Source organism: Cynara cardunculus, unplaced genomic scaffold, assembly GCF_001531365.2.
Source record: "Cynara cardunculus var. scolymus isolate 2C unplaced genomic scaffold, CcrdV1 Un_Scaffold_232, whole genome shotgun sequence".
In the NCBI taxonomy this organism is placed as follows: domain Eukaryota; kingdom Viridiplantae; phylum Streptophyta; class Magnoliopsida; order Asterales; family Asteraceae; genus Cynara; species Cynara cardunculus.
This window is the reverse complement of record NW_020200568.1, coordinates 134,378-153,848: the sequence shown is the minus strand read 5'-3', so window position 1 is coordinate 153,848 and position 19,471 is coordinate 134,378. Positions and strand designations below refer to the sequence as shown.

At 35.6% G+C, this 19,471-nt stretch overlaps 1 protein-coding gene across 1 annotated transcript; it reads left to right on the top strand.

Annotated features, from left to right (window-relative positions):
• The first annotated feature begins 1,227 nt into the window (after positions 1 to 1,227).
• On the top strand, positions 1,228 to 14,519 carry LOC112501551 (ribosomal RNA small subunit methyltransferase H). Its single transcript, XM_025105212.1, has 5 exons — positions 1,228 to 1,748; positions 11,650 to 11,901; positions 12,191 to 12,259; positions 12,893 to 13,085; positions 13,787 to 14,519. The coding sequence occupies exons 1-5, from the start codon at positions 1,338 to 1,340 to the stop codon at positions 14,173 to 14,175; spliced, it is 1,314 nt and encodes a 437-aa protein (XP_024960980.1). The 5' UTR covers positions 1,228 to 1,337; the 3' UTR covers positions 14,176 to 14,519.
• Positions 14,520 to 19,471: the final 4,952 nt, after the last annotated feature.

Genomic DNA, 19,471 nt, shown 5'->3' with positions numbered 1-19,471 from the left:
GTGTAAAAATGTGGTCTCACGGGTCTCACGAAAACAGACTGGTCTCACGTGAACCCAACCCTATATATGTATATATATATATACATATATATATATATGTATATATATATATATATATATATATATATGTATATATATATATATATATATAAGACGATACTCAAACGAGAACCACAAACATATTACAAACCCGTGAGAACCATAAAAAATTATATGTTTTTTTTTCATCAAAACCTATATTTTAAGATATTGTTTTACGTATGTTTGTGTTCACCTTCAGAAAATATTACATGTGAAAAGAAATTTGGTTCACCTAGTGAAATGAAAAATACACATAAAATACATTCAAATGGTGAAACAAATACATGTAAAATTGTTATATTATGAAACAAATATACATAAAACAAAATTTTAAATCCTAACATTTGATGAAAAATATCATGTAAAATAATATTTTTGTATCGGTTCTTATGAATTTATAACATATTTGTGGTTCTCATTTGATTTAACCACTATATATGATATGTAACTTTAAGTCTTTAATGTTTTGACCCAAGTTTTAATATTCATTTTACTCCCTGATTTAAAAAAGTTAATTAAAAAAATGTTCTAGAAAATGAAAAATGTAAAAAGACTCTTCTGCCCTCGACTTTAATGGACCTGGTAGATGGTCATTAGACCGAAGAACCAAATCCAACATAGTATGTATATCATAGGAACCAAATCCATAATAAATGAAATATAGGGATGATTTTCGTAAAATAGCAAATCATAGGGACTAATTCCGTAATTTACTCCTTAAAGATGTGTTTTTTAATTTTAATATAGAATTAAAAAATAATGAAATGACTAAAATACCCTACATTTAACTGTAAAAGTTAACGACTGACTGACAGAGAGACCAAAACTGTTGCGAATTGATAAATATTAGGGACCAAACATGAGGAAATGTTTACCAAATGCTTACCCGAATAAGTGTTTCCAAAAATCGAATTATCACTTGCATATAAGATAAGATTTTATTTCACCAAATTGGTATTATATACAATAATTTACCCGGTAAGTATTAAGAGTAGTCGACATTACTTATCGGATAAAACTTTTAGTTTTTACTATATAAATTCGATAAATTCCGCCTGAGTTTTTCCAATTTAGGAACAAGATCCGTTAAAAATTGTTAGGGATCAGGTTGAACATGTTATCCGTCCTCGGTCCGGTCAGGTGGATCGACTACCCACCGAAGTTGGGTCAAAACCCAAAACCATCATCTGTGTTTAGAGATGCCAAAGCTTTAAAAATGAAGTCAGTCCACTGCCATTAGATTACCACCGATCACCATGTCCTCGCACGCTGTAACAGCTGCCACGGCAGCGGCGGCCGCCGTTAAGCAACTCGTATCTCATCCTTCGTTCACTTTCCCGCCGCTGTCTTGCCACCACCGCCGCATCTCCTCTTCCCTTCTCGCAGTCGCCAGTTATTCCACTACCTTATCTGCTTCTACTCGTTATGGGAAAAAGCTAAATAGAAAAGATAATTCCATCAGTAGGAGTCGTAGAGCATTGATAGACTCGGTAGTGAAGAGGAGAACTCGGTCGGATAAAAAGTTTGATGAGGAGAGTGTTCGTCAATTTGGTGACACCGAGAGTCATATTCCGGTGATGCTGGGTGAGGTATTGGAGGTTTTTGATTCCCGCGAGCTTCATACGTTTGTCGATTGTACTCTTGGAGCTGCCGGACATTCTTCCGCCGTATGTGAATACGATTCTCCTTCCTTCTATTTTGATTACATACATTTGCTTGATTTTAGAATTCATTTTGCTGTTATTTGGTTATCTGCTTTCATCCCTAATTAAGGATGCTTCGATATTTTGTGTTTTTTGTATTAACGGAAATTTTCCAATTGGGCAAATCCACTGGCTAACATCGAAGTTACCACCTAATTTTGGTCTTTGGACCTAAACAGACACAAGTTCATCAAAATTCATTCATACAATACAACACTGTCTACGTATGCTGAAATACGAATATGAATTAAATCGAGTAAACACGTCTATTGCATTTTCTGGTTAGAGTGGATCCAAATTTACCAAGAAATATGAGATACAAATGGGCTAGAATGCTGATTGATAGCGCCTGAATCGATTTCCCCACACCTTGCTCAAGTTAGCTTTAAGCAAGAGTGTAGAAGGTTGTTTTTCCCACTTGATCTGCCTGAAGCATGTTAAGAGGCACTATGTGAGAGGTTTAACCTATTAGAGAGAGAATGTATATGTTTGACAATGTCGTTAAAAGATCTGGTTTGTCTCCCATTTACTTTTCTATTTATAGGTTGGGGTATTTGGCCTTGTATCCCAGGTGCTCCTGAAAGATTTGGTTGGGAGCTGTTGAAGCAGAGGTGCCTCTCTCCAGCAGTAGGGTTCTTGGGTTTGGGTCTTCATACTGCATACTAGTGATGGTTTAGGAGGAAACATGTGAACGGAAGGATTCCATGTACAGTGAGGCATATGACCAAGTTGCTAGGAATTCTTCTCAAGTTTAGAGGAATTCTCATATGTCATTCTTGATTGAATCATAGTCATGAAATTTACCTAGTTCATGATATACAACATTATGACATCAAGTAAGCTTGTTGAGATATGACATTCTATATTCATAGATTTAAATTTGAGTTTTCCTTTTTCCATCCATTGGAGATATGTGCAATTGAACATGGTAAGAAGAAAAATTCGAGGTGAGCAATTTGATGAGAATCGGCTCACTTTCTAACTCCCGTATCCAGTTACTATCCACTCTATATTGTTTACCTCTGTAAGTGATGAAATGCTCTCCGTTGTCGTTTTTTCCTGGGTTAATCCCCTTGCTGCTTGTACCTCATGACTTCAGATTTTCCAATGTTCCCTTCCCCTTTATCCATCTCTCATCCCTTTGAGTGAGACTCACCTTATAACTATGAAAGTGGTTAGGCAATCCCTTTGAATGAGACTCACCTTATAACTATAAAGTGGTTAGGCAACGCCTGACCAACGCAACCATCTTTCTGAAGAGGTTGAGGTGGAAATTGCATTGCCTTTGCACCCAGTTGGAACATTGGCTACTAAGTATGTTCCCGCTACTATTATGCTAGCTTTTGTTAAGGTTACGGTCCTATGCCAATTACAAGCTCACCATGAACGTGCCCATGATTAAATGTTATCTGACCATTATGGTACACACCTAGGATGATAAATAATAGAATTTGAAATTAATGTTTAATTCACTAAAGTGACATGCCTAAACCTACATTATACGTATATAATATATACTAGTAGTATACCCGCTGCAATGCAGCAAGGTCTACAAATTGGAAAGTAAAATAAGTTGTAAAAAAATACATTAAGGTATATATTGCTCAAAACGTCAACATGACGATACCTCTGCAAGAAATACGAAGTGATTATAAGTAAATATATATAAACATACAAACACATGACGTAATGAATGTTTAATAATCAATGGTTGCTTGTACCTTAGTCGTGTAAAACCTCTTGATAGACCACGTTTGATGTATAGACTCCACGACGGTTGAATTTTTTGGCAGGTTTAACCAATACCTTTGTAGTTTCTTGTGATATACCTCTAGATAATGCCACGTAAAGTTGGCCATGAGAGAACACCGATTCTGGCAGATAAACACCTACGCTCGGGATTGTTTGTCCTTGAGCTTTATTTATCGTCATAGAAAAGCTCTATCGAATTGGAAGCTGCTTTCGCTTTAGCTTAAATGGGAACATGTCATTTTTTGATGGACATAAAGGAATCCTCAACAAAAACACCCTCTTACCAGCATGTTGACCAACGGCTATTTCAGCATCGTTGACATTCTGTTGAAACCAATTCGCATATCAATCTTGTGCCATTACATAATCCATTTAAAGGGTCGATATTTCGTAGGAGTATGATTGGACATCCAATTTTTAGTCGGAGATAATGAGGAGGCAAACCACTAACAGTTAGTGAGTCTAAAAATTCCATCAGATAGAAGTTGTTCTTATCTTTAGAGTTACAAGCCTAAAGAGTCATTCTTCAGAGTTACAAGGCTGAAGAGTCATTCTTTAGAGTTATACTTTAGAGTTACAAGGCTGAAGAGTCATTTTTCAGAGTTATACTTCAGAGTTATTCAAATACCCAATATCTTTGAAAAATACTTCATGGGTAAAACTTGCATTATACAAAGTAAGACCAACCAGAGCCCCTCTGGTCTTTAAGGACTAGAGCCCCTCTGGTCTTACCAACAAGAGCAAAGCCAACGAAAAACAAGGCCAAACAGAAGCAAGGGCCAACCAGATGCCTTTGGTACCAGAGCCTCTAGTTCGTCTATCCAGAGCCCCTGGGTCAAGAAAATGTTTATTAAAAGATTTAGGTTTCAAATACATCTAGACTTGGTTTTAAAAAACGCCCCACGTCCTTATATATTGGGTGTGGTTACTTTACATGATAAAATTATTAAATCTTGAATCTGAACTTGAAATTTAGCTTTATTTAGTACATATCTTGAATTTACATCAAAGAAGAAACTACTTAGCGAACGTAACCATAACTTGTATTACAACAAAACTTGCTTTTCAACTAAAACCATAATACTTTATGCAAATCCTTCTTACTTCTTTCCTGAGATACATACATGAGATATATAAGCTATAAGCTTAGTGGGTATTTATGGTTTCATGAATGAGAAATTTTCATGATATTTTGTAAATGATAATTCATTAAAGCTCTTGATCATGTATAAAAATATTCTTTATTCTCATGCATAAACATTCATAAAATATTATTCTTTATCATGCATAAAACATTCATAAAATACTATTCTTTATTATTATGCATAAAACATTCATAAAATACTATTCTTTATTATCATGCATAAAACATTCTTTTGAGATCTCACTTGTCACATGCATGTATATCATACTTGTCTTGAGGTTTGCTAACCCCCGGGTCCATAGAAGGCTGCCCTATAAGGTCCGTTTGCAAGACGTTCCTTCTTGTAATATCCCGTACATTGGATGTTATGGTTATACATAACATGTAAAAAATTTCATGCATTGTGTAACACATATGATAACATGTAAATGATTTTCATGTCTTGTGTGTATACTTGTATTAGAACATGTCATCATGCATATCTTGAATATGTATGTGTATCAATATTTTCATGTAAAACAAAGCATGCCAACATAACTTGTAATGCATAAAATACTTCTATTTATAGCATGCATGTATCTCATAAATCACATAAGTACTCACCTTGATTTGCCTACTTTTTCCTTTGATTCCTTTCTTCAAGCTTAATTAGGTAATATAGAGAGATTTCTTATTTTTGGTATGCATAAATAGTGACCCTTAAACTCTTATTTATAGATAAATTCATTGCATTAGCTACTTGTTCTTTTTGCTCTCAAGATTGTACTCTTATGAGAGTTTGACACCTCATCAATAAAGATAAGAGAATCTTGACAACTCATCTCTAAGGATAAGAGAATCTTTACAACTCATGCTTCTAGTACTCCTTGTCATGCTTCCTAGACTTGTCTTGTAATCAATAGTCTTGCCAACTCATACACTTCTAGCCATAACAACTCATCACTAGCTTGCTTAGTCATGCTTACTACACTTGCCAACACACTTCTAGCCTTAACAACTCATCACTAGCTTGCTTAGTCATGCTTACTAAATGTAACAGCTGCTGGAGTACTTGATTATGTATAAATATTTGTATTTAAGGCTGAAATATTGAGATTTATCTAATAAGAAACTAGGGTGTTACAATCCGAGGCAGTAAGGGTCCCGGAAGCCGATGCGTGATGCGTGATGCAGATGCGGATGCGCTCGCATCACGCACGTGATGCGCCCGGTGTTCAAAAAGTACTTGTAAATTAATTCTACATATCAATTTCTACCTTAAAAATACTTACCTATCAAAATACTTCATTTATAACATAAAGTAGTTCAAAAAGTGGCATTAGAATCTTAAAAAGTTCGTGAATCGGAATAACAAAACACACAAACTACTACCATGAAGAACACAAGTAAATGTCTAATAGTCCCCAATCCCTAAACTAAATGACCAAGTGACCAAATAACACTCCCCAAGATCAACATCCTCAAACCCCAACACGGGTTTATCTTCCTCATCATTATCAAACCCTCCAATCCACCTCAACTTCATCATCTTCACGACTCATGTATATGTTCTTAATCTGATATGCGACTTGAGAGGGGCTTCTCTTTTATTAGGTCATTATTACGTTCTATTTTAATCTACAAAAAGCCCAACTAAAAACCTCTAAAGAATGAAAAAGGAGCCCAAACATGAAACATACAGGATGCGCTGATGCACGCATCGTGTGATGCATAGGTGATGCGACCGCATCAGAGAGCATCATGGAATCGCTTCACATCATCCCCTCTGATGCGTTACCTCCAGCGCATCGGAGCGCATCACGCATCGGAGCGCATTATGCGCGCATTTTTAGAACAAGCATCCAGATACCATCTGGTTAAACATTAAGATCAACCAGAGCCCCTCTGTTCCTTTACCATAGATTTGAACTTTTTCCAAGGTTTAAATGAACAACCAGAAGCAAAGCCATCCAGAAGCCAGACCAACCAAATTCCCTCTGGTCCTTAAAACAATAACAAGTTTACTTCATCACATCAATAGGATGCGATAACCCAAGTCCCCAAGGTCATCGCATCACAAGGATGCGATCTATGCTGTTATAGCAGTGAAAATACAAAATTGTGGTCAGGACTGATATTTGAAATAGCGGTTGTAGCGGTGGTATAACGGTCCAAAAATATTGGTTCATATAAAATTTCTTAGAACTATATAATACATATATATATATATATATATGTATGCATACATAAACATATCATATGCATTAATTAAAAATATAGTTTCAACATCAAAATATCAACTTAAACAGGTTTCACAAAACAAAATAGGAAAAATGTTCATAAACTAGCTAATTGCAAGCAATAGGTTCAACATCCGAGTCAACATAGTTCTAAAGAGGCCCAAGCTAAATATCGGAATATCGATCCTCAATTTCACCTCAAATATTGGTCGATTGCGCCGCTAATATCGGAAACGCAAGTTTCACCGCAATTTTATCTTAGTCCGCAATCATAGCGCCACAATTAACAGCATAGGATGCGATAAATATGAATGTGATCAAAAACCCAGATTTCACAACTCATTGCATCCCTCCTAAATTCATCACATTATACACACGACTCAGAAGCAATTTGGACCAAGGATGGAAGTCTGTAGACTTATCTTCAGAGATCTGAACCGTGCTTACAAGACGAAGTCTAAATTTGCAGACTTGTCTTTAGAAGTTTGGAAGTCCAGAATCCAGAGATCTGGAAAAAGAAAACTTCAGAGTTCGGGTGAAAAATACTTCAAAGTTACAAGTCTGAAGAGTCATTCTTCAGAGTTGTACTTCAGAGTTATTCAAATACCCAATATCTTTGAGAAATACTTCATGGGTAAAACTTGCATCATACAGAGCAAGACTAACCAGAGCTCCTCTTTGGTCTTACCAACCAGAGCAAAGCCAACCAAAAACAAGGCCAAATAGAAGCAAGGACCAACCCAAAAGCAAGGCCAACCAAAGGCCCTCTGGTCAACCAGAGCCTCTAGTTCGTCTATCCAGAGCCTCTGGGTCAAGAAAATGTTTACTAAAAGATTTGAGTTTCAAATACATCCAGAGACCCCTCTGGTTAAATATTAAGATCAACTAGATCCCCTCTGGTTCCTTTACCATAGATTTGAATATTTTTCCAAGGTTCAAATGAACAACCAGAAGCAAAGCCATCCAGAAGCTAGACCAACCAGAGGCCCTCTGGTCCTTAAAACAATAACAAGTTTACTTCATCACATCAATAGGATGCAATAACCCAAGTCCTCGCATCACACAAATGCGATAACTCAAGGTTATGAATGTGATCAAAAACCCAGATTTCACAACTCATTCCATCCCTCCCAAATTCATCACATTATATACACCACTCAGAAGCAATTTGGACAAAGGATGGAAGTCTGTAGACTTATCTTTAGAAGTCTGGAAGTCCAGAATTTAGAGATCTGGAGAAGAACTTGGTTTTAAAAAGCGCGATGCGGTCCGATGCGTTCCGATGCGTTAAGGGTCCCGGAAGCCGATGCGTGATGCGTGATGCTGATGCGCTCGCATCACGCACGTGATGCGCCCGGTATTCAAAAAATATTTATAAATTAATTCTACATATCAATTTCTACCTTAAAAATACTTCATTTATAACATAAAGTAGTTAAAAAAGTAGCATTAGAATCTTATAAAGTTCGTTTTCTACTTCTTTGCTGGTTGTCGAGTATCGACAACAACTCACGTCACGTTTTAATTGATATGCGATGCTAGGTCTCTCACAGTGCGACTTCTACTTCTTCACTGTCGGCTTCTTCTATTAGGTCTCTCATAGTCTCACGTTCTATTTTACTTAACTAAGAATCCCAACTAAAAAGCCCAACTAAAAACTGAAAAAGGGAGCCCAAAAATGCAACATACATGATGCGTTGATGCATAAGTGATGCACGCATCGTGTGATGCGTAGGTGATGCGAGCGCATCATGGAATCGCAACTCATCAGACCCTTTGATGCGTTTTCTTCAGCGCATCACGCATCACAGCGCATTATGCGCGCATTTTTAAACCAAGGAGAAGAAGACTTCAAAGTTCGGGTGATAAATACTTCAGGGTTACAAGTCTGAAGAGTCATTCTTCAGAGTTATACTTCAGAGTTCTGGTGAGCTTCTCAGGCGTATAAGTACAAGTCTGAAGAGTCATTCTTCAGAGTTATTTCAAGAGAAGACCCAAAGGGCGCCCAAGTGTCAAATCTGAAGACCTTGAGTTCAGAGTTATTCAAATACCCAATATCTTGAAAAATATCTCATGGTAGTTTGATGATAATTGGATAACCATTGGATTAGATAGTTTTTTTCCTTGCATTCGGAACCGTCATCTATGAATCAACCAATCTAATTTGGATGTAAAATTTTCGGTCCGATTCTATTTGGTTACAATTAGATATGGATTTACGGTGGATCTGTTTTAATCATTGTTTGGAGCTACTTTTCTTTTTTTAAGCTATCTGTACGTGGCTTCTGTCTTTCAAATTAATGAAGCAAGAGGTTAAGTTGTTCCAACCTAAGAGGTTGGTTGATATGAAGTTCTAGAGAACACTTCTCCAAAAGCATGAAAACGTCAAACGTTCTATGGCCAAAGGATTATCGATTGGAAACCTTACGATTTGTGGAAAACAACAAAAGTTCAATTGAAAACTACAATAAGAAAACAAGCATGGTGCATCATCATATCATAGTTTCAATATACGAAGTTTGGCGAGGGTAGGCCATACAACTAATAAGTTATGAACTTTTCATCAAAGATATGTCTTCTAAAAGAAGTCTTGTATCGGCTGCAAAATCGACCGGGGTGACGGCAATCACATTTATCTTTTGGCGTTTCACATTGTTGTACTCTATTCGATGAAATGTACACTTACGTCTTCATCAATTAGCTCCACATTGAAAACACAACCTTCACCCCTCGCGCTTTTGAATGTACGCACACTACTTTTGCCTGTCAACAATACTTTGATTTTCCAAGTCGCTTGATAAGGTTTTAGTGAAGCCAATGGTTAAACTTTCCTCATCATTGCCATTTTCTTAGAGGGTGTCAGGCTACAATAAGAACAAAATAACGCAACTGTCAAAATAACACAGTTTAAATTATGTTATTTTGTGTTAAAAGCTGTAGTTTTTGATTGAATTGAATTTGGCTCCAATTCTAAGTTATGGAATGGCATGTTTGGTATCCCGTATCTTACACTCCAGACCAATTACAAAATTCTTAAACCACCAGATATTTAAATCTTAGTGGCTCTAAGCCTCTAAGATTTCTTATATTTAGGAGATGTTAAAGGGGGATTTTTGCCATGCCACCTCACTGAACTAATTATAAATCATTTCACATTAATTTTGAGGAAATACGCTAATTAAACTCAAACCAAGAGCAAACTAAATAACAACAAGAAGAAGAACACAAACCACAAAGGACATTTTTCTTTACTACCAATTAATGCCAACATGTATCTACATCTTAACCTGAATAACAACAATAAACATACCCACATAAAGTAATCAACTTCACCCTGTTATAATTGAACCTGTTTGTGAAATTAGAAAATTGTTCTAAACCCTAAATCCATTTACAAGAAATTAAAGAAGAAATTAAATGAAATGGGAAGGAAATGCACCTGATTGCAAAATTAAGGTCTGCTTTCGTGTTTTGAGAACAGCAGAGAGCAAGCAACACTAAACAATGCAGCAACAGAGAACAATCGCAAAGCAGAATTAGGCTTGCACATAGCATGAATGTGGTGAGGTTAGTGTTTTGAGAATACTGATTGAGAAGAGCAGAGGAGCCGGACATAAGAGATAATTCAGGGGCGTGGGGGTGGGGAAGAAACGTGGGAGGTGGAGAAGAAACGCGTCAAATGTGGTGAGGTTATTTGCTGTTAAACTTGTACCTGATGCATAAGAGGATGTACCTCTTAAAATTCAACCCATAACCGTTTAAGCTCCTTATATATAGTATAGATATAGGGTTGGGTTCTGGTGAGAATGAAAGTTATGGTGAGAAGGGTAAGAAGGGATCTCCACCCTTGGATCAATCGTAATTAAAGAGTTCCACTAGATCAACACTAATGAGAAGCACTGGATCAATTCCCTTCTAAAGCGCAATTCATGGGTTGGTTTGAGATTAAAAGTGATCAAGGGTCCAAATCCCTTCTTACGCTTCTCATCTTAACTCCAATTCTCACACGATCCTTCGTCTATATATGTATATAACCAAATTGCTTGCACTATGTTTTTAGGCAACTCCTCTATCTCTGTAAGTTGATATATTTTTATTTCTTGTCTTGTGTGCTTTGATGTTCGAACTCGGACCCAGCTCTTTGCCTCTCAATAGTATCTCATGTTAGAAGTTTAGCCAGACCAGCATAGGAAAGGTCTACTGTTTCCTTTTTAAGGTGTCTAGATTTGAGGCAGAATGGAAGGAAGTAACTTTCAGAACGAGGTGGTTATGATGACTGATCTTGAAATTATTGAGAACAATTTGTCAGGATCTTGTATTACTGTCAAACAAGTGTTACATGGGAACAACATAAATGACCCTGGAATCACTGAGTAAACGAATAAGTGGTAAAGCATACTGTTCTGGGGGTCTATGGCATGCAAGTGAGATTTTATTTGGTGCAGGTGGATTGGTCATTTGATGATCTAATATTCTAATGAGTCGATGCTGATCAATTCTTTGCGAGGCAGGTTATCTTTGCAATTCTCTTTTCAGAATTCTTCTTAAACTGAAAAGTCTGTTAACAAAACTGAGAATGCTTTCAACATTAAGTTGCATGTGCCCTATGATTTTTTCCTTTGCATTCCCCTCTTTCTTGGCTCTTTCTGTTACAGTTGTAGCAGGAGACTAATTTCTCTTGGGATGCATCTTCTCATTCAAAATGTTGACTTTTGCCTTTGATGCTAACTTTATGTGCCTGAAATAACAGATAATTCAGGCTCATCCAGAGATGCAGTCATATGTTGGGATGGATTTTGATCCTGTTGCTCATGAAAAAGCAAAAGCTAAGATTGATTTGATCCGAAATGCCAAGTCATGTGACTCAATGTCCAACCTAAAAACACATACCTTTTTGCGAAATTTTAAGAACATCAGGTCCGCACTAAGTGAGGTTGATGAGAAGCTTCTGATTTCAGGAACCGATGGGATCCTAATGGACTTGGGAATGTCATCCATGCAGGTATGCAAACTGTTTAACCTTTTTATAATATAGGGTGCCTGCAATTCATGTACTTGGTACTCTCTTTCTCACCAAGAGTTAGCATGATGATGGTTAAGTACAGCCCTTTTACATATGTTTCGGCTTGTCTTATTATTTTTTAGGAATAGTTTTCTTAAAGATCTGGGATCTTCAATATTAAAGTTCAACTAATATATATACTGAACTTGTCTAGTCATGTTTTTTTCTTTATGACCAGCAAAAAAAAAGTTTATCCATCTAATAGTACCATTCTCATTTCCATATGCAGGTGAATAATGCCGAAAGAGGATTTAGTGTGCTTTGTGATGGACCCCTTGATATGAGAATGGATCCTCAGGTCAGAACAGGCCTGTGTAATTGCCTTGCACTTTTGTTCATTGTTATCTCATTAGTGTTTTAGACATGTAGTACTTCGTGAATTGAAGATGGGAAGGGTGTTTATAGAATGTTGAACATAACTATTGTCCTCATGGTTATAAAGGATCTAAGCAGACGCGATAGAGTAAAATGCCCGATTAGATTAGAATATTATATTAAGGTACACATTTATTTGTTCGAAATGCTAATGGATGTTCATGTTAGACATCAGGACACAAAATTAAAAGATAAACGGATGTGCTTTCATGATACATGCCATATAAGTTAGTAGCTAATGTTAAGAGGGAATTGTCTAATTTCAGATTAATATTTAAAAAAAAAAAATTACTGATGGGTGATTTTGTCGCCCTGCTCAGTTTTTAATATTTTACATGTTTGAGTTGCTCATCACTCATCTCATCTCTTCCTTGAACTCCTGTACCAGCTGTCTTGGCTTTTCACCCATTATTATCTGTAAACTTGTTTTCTTCTTAATGGTTCTTATTGCTAACATTAGCTTGGCATGCTGTTGTTGCAAGTCTTCTAATAAAAGCCAGTTCAGAGAATGTTCATATACTTTGCTCGCTTACTGATTGGAACAGGGATATTACAGGCAAGTCTGAGAGCTGAAGACATACTAAATTCATGGCCAGAGGCCGAACTGGGACAAATTTTACGTGATTATGGGGAAGAGGACAATTGGCGCGCTCTTCAGAAGAGGATTGTTAAGGCCCGAGTAAGCGGGGGATTGCATTCTACTGGTGAACTACTAGATCTTATACGGAGTTCTACACCCAGTGGAAAAGGTGGGTTATCTCCTTGAAGTTCTTAGTTTTCATGCATGCGTGCTAAGTTGCTGAACTTATCTGATCATATTAGTGGATTGTACACACTTTGTTTGTGCGTAATTGACGGTTCTTCAGGGAAGAACTGTGAGAAGGCACCATCTTCCCGCTAATGAGTTTTTTACTCCATTTCCTTTGGTAGACGTGGGTTTTTGTTTTCAACTGTTTTGACTGCAAGATTGTCCCGGATCATTGGGAGTCTATCTAAACTGAGCTAAGGAGTTGCTTTTATAAATACTAGAGTTAACTGCCTGGCGATTTGCCCATTTAGCTGATTTAACAAATATGTCGTCTTCTGGATACAAATTAGGCACATTTGAAGGGTCAGAAAGCTAATTTCTCTTGTATGCTTGCAAATTGCAAAGAGGCTATCTCAGTGACTCAAGCTTACTACCTTCCAATTACGAAGGAGTAAACTTATGGGACGGATTCAGGCGGCCGAGAGTGAAGTAGTCGGGTGAAAGAATTGTGCCAGTATTTAGGGTTTTAATTTGGTTCCGTAGTTTACCAATCTTGCCCATCTTTCTTATTTTTGTCCCACCTATTTTAATGTCCTGTCCGGTCACTCAAACGCACCATTCGTGGACGTCATAAATTTACCCTTTTGGAAGATATCCATATATTATATTGAAATGAACTCATTGATGATAGTTTTGTTATAGGAGGAAGGCAGGGTTGGATAAAGACAGCAACAAGAGTCTTCCAGGCTCTAAGAATAGCTGTTAACGACGAACTGAAGACACTAGAGTCTTCGTTACACGACTGTTTCCGCTGTCTTGCACCTGGCGGGAGACTCGCCGTCATATCCTTCCACAGTCTGGAGGACAGAATTGTGAAGCAAACATTTCTCAACATCATCAACAGCAGTTTAGTTGATGGACCGAAAAGAGAAGCTAACGACGGTGAGGAAAAAGAAGCATGGATCAAACAAATGATCGAAGGGGTCGGTGGAACGATCCTGACAAAAAGACCCATAACGCCTTCCGAAGATGAGGAGAGACTGAACGTTCGTTGTAGGAGTGCTAAACTCAGGGTAATACAAAGAGACTGAGATCACTAGCGTTGAAATGAATTTCTTCATACTTCTTTGAAGCGATGGCAGTTCAAATGGTAAATGATGTTCTCCTTGCCAAACTATATAATGTCTTGTGAGATTTAACCACCATGGGGATGTTTAAGGGGAAGACTTTGTTATGTGACCAAAGAAAGAAGCAAAAGCATACGAGTCTTTGAGGGAAATGCTATGGCTTTTGTTCGTGTGAACTCATATGAGCTTTATAACCAACCGTACTCGTGTGTTTTTTTATTCATTCGGTATATCTTACTTGAAAGTAAAGTCTTAAAGGGGATGTTTGGTTTGATGGAACAATTTTGAGGGATTTGGATTTCATGGAAGGATTTGGAATTGGAGGGATTTAGATTTGAAATGAATTGGAATCTTCTTTCATGTGTTTGGTTTGTAGGATTTGGTATGGAATTGAATTCCATTCTTTATAAATAATTTATAAATAAATATAAAAATAATTAAATTACCGTTTTATTACTTGATTATTACAAAACAAATGTTTTTAACATACTTCAAAACATTATTAGTTACAAATTCTACGAGATATCGTGAAATACCAACCACCCACGTGGGATTTTAAAATCCTATGTTTGTTGGATTTCGATGAAATCCCGCGATTTAGAATCCAGGATATCCTTCAAACCAAACATGGAATTGGAATGAAATTCAATTCCAAATCCGTCTAAATCCATTTCAACCTTACAAACTAAACGAGACCTTAAGAGTAAAAAACTCCTTTTAGGTTTTACGGCTGCTTGGTTTGTGGTTTGTGGGTCTGGAATTGAAATCTTGAGATTTCAATAAAATAAAAGAACCTGATTTAGAAATCTCATGGAAATAGTTGTATTTCATAAGATTTGTTTGTAATAATATATTAAAAATATTTGCTTTATAAATAATAAGTAAAAAGTAGGTAATTATTTTTATAATTATTTATAATATATTTTTGTAAATTATCTAAAAAATATTGAATTCAACCAAATTTTACAAATCAACCACTGGAAATATTCTAAATCCTATAAACCAAACCATCTACAAATCCTTCCAAGATGTTTCAATCAAAAAAAAAAAAATTGGCCAAACTAGATGTACTCCTAAAGAGTTATCATTGCTCATATATTACTGTATTAACTATTTATGGTAAGTAGAGTAATTAAAATTAGATGCTAAAAATATGCAATTAAGATGATTATAGTTTATAATATAACTAGGTTCGAACCCGTGTATTACACGGGGTATTTTAAATGAGTAAAATGAGTTGAGATTTTTTCTCAGGTCTAAAAGAAAACTCTGAACATTAACTCTGAAATACAAGAATTCAGAGTTCTGTTGTTAGGCTGGAAAATAACTCTGGACTTAACTTTGAATAAGAGAAATTCAGAGTCGTCTTCTAAGTCTAGAAAGTGTCTATGAACATAACTTTGAATCACAAGAATTCTGACTTTTTATAATTCAGAAATGTAACTTTGAACTTCAACTCTGAAGAGGAGTTCAAATCAAACTCAAGAACATACACATCGATTCACAAAATTTGTTACACAAAGATCATGTAAACCGTAAATACAAATAACTTACGAAGTGTGCCCATTGATCTATAACTTGACTCGTGCATCGATCCTTTATTTTGGATTCTGAATAGTGATCTTACACAAGAAAATGAAGCGTTGGTGTTTGGGGGATGAAGAGGAGGAGGTTCATTTCGGAGTTTTAGGTTTTTTTAGGCAAAAAGTCGTTGAGCAGAGGGAGGAAGTACAAGGCCGGGATGTTCGTCGAAGAAAAAGAGGGAAACGAGTGGGTTGTATCGAGATATCCTCCTCAAGTCGACAAGCTCAGTCTCGAATTTGGGTTTGTACAGAGAACCATATCCAGCCCCTCATCTCTAATCATGTTGAATCTAGTGGCGATTGATTTCACTCAGACCACCATCTCTAGTCACGCTTCTATGATATTGTGAGGAGGAGTGAAGGTAACAGCCTCCATCTCCGATCCAGTTCCTATCTTGGTTAAGGTCGACAGATCGAAGATGAAGAAGACATGATTAGGGTTTTACTTCATTTGAATTCCTACAAGTCTGAAAGACACTTCAGAGTTAAATTCAGACTTTCAACTCTGAATTTCCTAGACTTTTATGTCTGAAAAAGTCTGTAGAGATCAGACTTAATGGAAATCCAGACTTTTCGTATAGAAATCAATTATGTTAACAGGGACATATGTCAACCAAATAGGCCTCTTTGAACTACTAATGTAAATTGTGTCTACATATATGTTTAGGCGGAAAATCCTTATAACCGTCTCACCAAAAATTGACATGTGGCTTTCAAGTTACTTATTTATTAGATGTATAGATATAGAGTAAAATTCACTTTTTATCTCTAATGTTTGTAATTTTGAATATACTAGTAAAGTATCTGTAGGATGTGGTGTGCATCTCGATCTAAAGTCAAGAACATAAATTGTCAATCATGTTTCATTTTTTTTCCATCATGATGCTAGTTGTATACCTATACAATGTAGTTGAGTGGAAACTTTGAATCGATACCTAGTACAAATAGGTTTTTACCAAATAAAATATATATGTTGATCCATTTTATATTTTTATGTTGAATATGAAATAGAATAAAAAGCAAATTAATGTTAAGGTTGTGAAAATGATTAGTAGATGATATTGTTAAAGGAATCTCCTCATAGTCATCGGTTCTAATTTTTCCACGACTCTTGATACTAATCGAGGTACAAACAAGTTGGTCTAGACACCATGGTTAAAATGACTGTGACTAATTTTAGAGTTTTTTAATTGACGAATACAATACAAGTTGAGATTTATTTCTTGATTGCTACTATGATTTTGAAGTTGAAGTTTGTGGTTCATTAGTAGAGGACTTATTTTAAATGGTTTTCTCGTATGCTAGCATTACATCAAAGGATGAGAATATGTTAAAAAATTGTTTCTCAATAAAGTATAATGATATTCACGGTAAATACTTAAATGCATACTTTTGATTTCAAACATGTCAATCTTTTTTTTTTATAAACTGAGAATCAAGTCATATAAATAATATTTTTTCATTAAAAAACACAACTTATATAGCTCTCTTATAAAAAGAAAAATAAGACAACAATTGTAGAATAGTTAAAAAGGTAGGTTTACAATAGATATGTATGTAGAGGCACGTTCAAACGAGAAGTTAAAAATTTTATGAGAAGGTGAAAAGTGTGACATCATATATGATATACAAGTTTAATCATATATGATTAAACACACCTAAAGGCCGTGTAATCATATATGATATCACACTTCTCGCATTCTCGTAAAATGTTCAATTTCTCGCATGATCCTTCCTCTATGTATGTGTGTGTGTGTATATATATATATACATATATATATATATATACACATATATATATACACATATATATATATATATATATATGACTATGATGCTCTTGGCCCAAGCCTCTTTGACGAGTTGATTACAAGTTTAAGGTTTCCTTCCACCACCAACCCGACCAAGTAATCCAGGTTCTTCGCTTTCGATCAAAAGAATCGAATTTTCGAGCAAGTGAGTTTCTTCATAATAGCAGCAAAAAATGCTTTGTACCATCTATCTTTTTCAACCGGTAAAGATGAATGCCAACTGTTTTTAAAGCAGACTGTTACAATAGATGCCAATCTTTATAAACATAAAAACATTTTCCAAATTCAGACCTTGCAATACGGTCTAATGGTCTAGCATTTTCAAAAATTAAGAGGTAGAGAAAAAGTCGTCATACAACTGAAATATATTGGGTTGGTTTTTTGTTTAGTTTTAATAAGATCCAAAATAACAATCATAAACTTTTGCATGCTCAAAATTTTTACAATGTTTTGTATATGAGTGAGCGATACCCGAAATACCCGATCCAACCCGAATCGAAAAACTGCAGAAAGTCCGACTCTGAAACCCGATATTTTCCTTGGGTAAGTAGGTCCGGGTTGGGTATCCTACTTCCCCGACCCGTCAGATAACCTGATATTTTAATTAATAATTTATATTTTTCCTTTTTAAGTTCTAACTAAATCTAACCTAATTTTCTAATCGACGACTCCTCTCTACACTTCCTCAATCGAACTTCGACCTTAGTCCACGAGAGACGATACCACCAGCCACGACCCCTCCATTAGTTCGGTATTGACATTTTGTTATAGAAATCAAAGAATAAAGAATTCGTTTAATCATTTTGTTACTCACTTAAATACTTAGATTTATGTTTTAGGTACTCATACTTCAACAGGAAGCTGGAAAATCTGGAAATCTAGAATAGACAAGATAAGAAGCTGAAAAATGGGAAAAGATTGGGGACCGAAAACCGACCCGACCCGATACCCGCAGGGGTTTATCTAACATTTGTGGGTTTCGGGTTCCATACACCCCCCCCCCCCCCGGGAAAATCCGATTAGGTTTTCTGTTTTGTGGCCCGATCTGCCCCGTTGCTCACCTCTAATTCTATATGACGATAAAAGTTAAGCAATCAAAACCATCCAAAATTATAATGGTATAATTAGTAAATAAAAAAGAAACACATTTTTAATGTATCTTAATTAATCTATGATTATGTATTTTTTTTTTAATATGATAAAAGTGTAAAATAAAAAATGAAAACGTAAGAAGTATAAACAAATTAATTTATACGTATTCGTTATTTTATTAGTATGATTAAATCTACAAATATTTAATATTGGACTCATTTTAAAGATATTGACGAGACGGTTATCACAATATAATTTGCAAAAAGAGAAATGTATATTTTAATGTATTTATATATTTTAATATGATAAGTATGTAAAATATAACCACAAGGATGATACTTGATTGGTTTGAGCTTGACTCCAAAAATCAAAAGTACCAGAAGGTCTCAGGTTTAAATCTAAGGAGGAATAAAGATTCCCTTGTGGCCACGGAGGTTCAAATGCGGTGACTTCGGGCCATCAGCAAAGCAGGTGGTCGTTCTGGGAGTAGTCGGCTCATATAGCGGGTTGGACATCCAGGTTAATCACAAAAAATGTATGTAAAATAAAAAATGAAAAGGTAAGGAATTTGAAGTAAATTAAATAACTAATTATAAGAATATAAATTAAATGAAATTAAAAAAATATTATATTTTTAATAAAACAAAAAGGAAAAAGAAAAAGAATATCCACGGAGTTTTATTTTTGTTTTAGCTTTATAATTTAAAACAAAAAATATAATATAACTTTACTCTGTAATATATAACTTTATGATATTTATTTAGCATCTTCAAT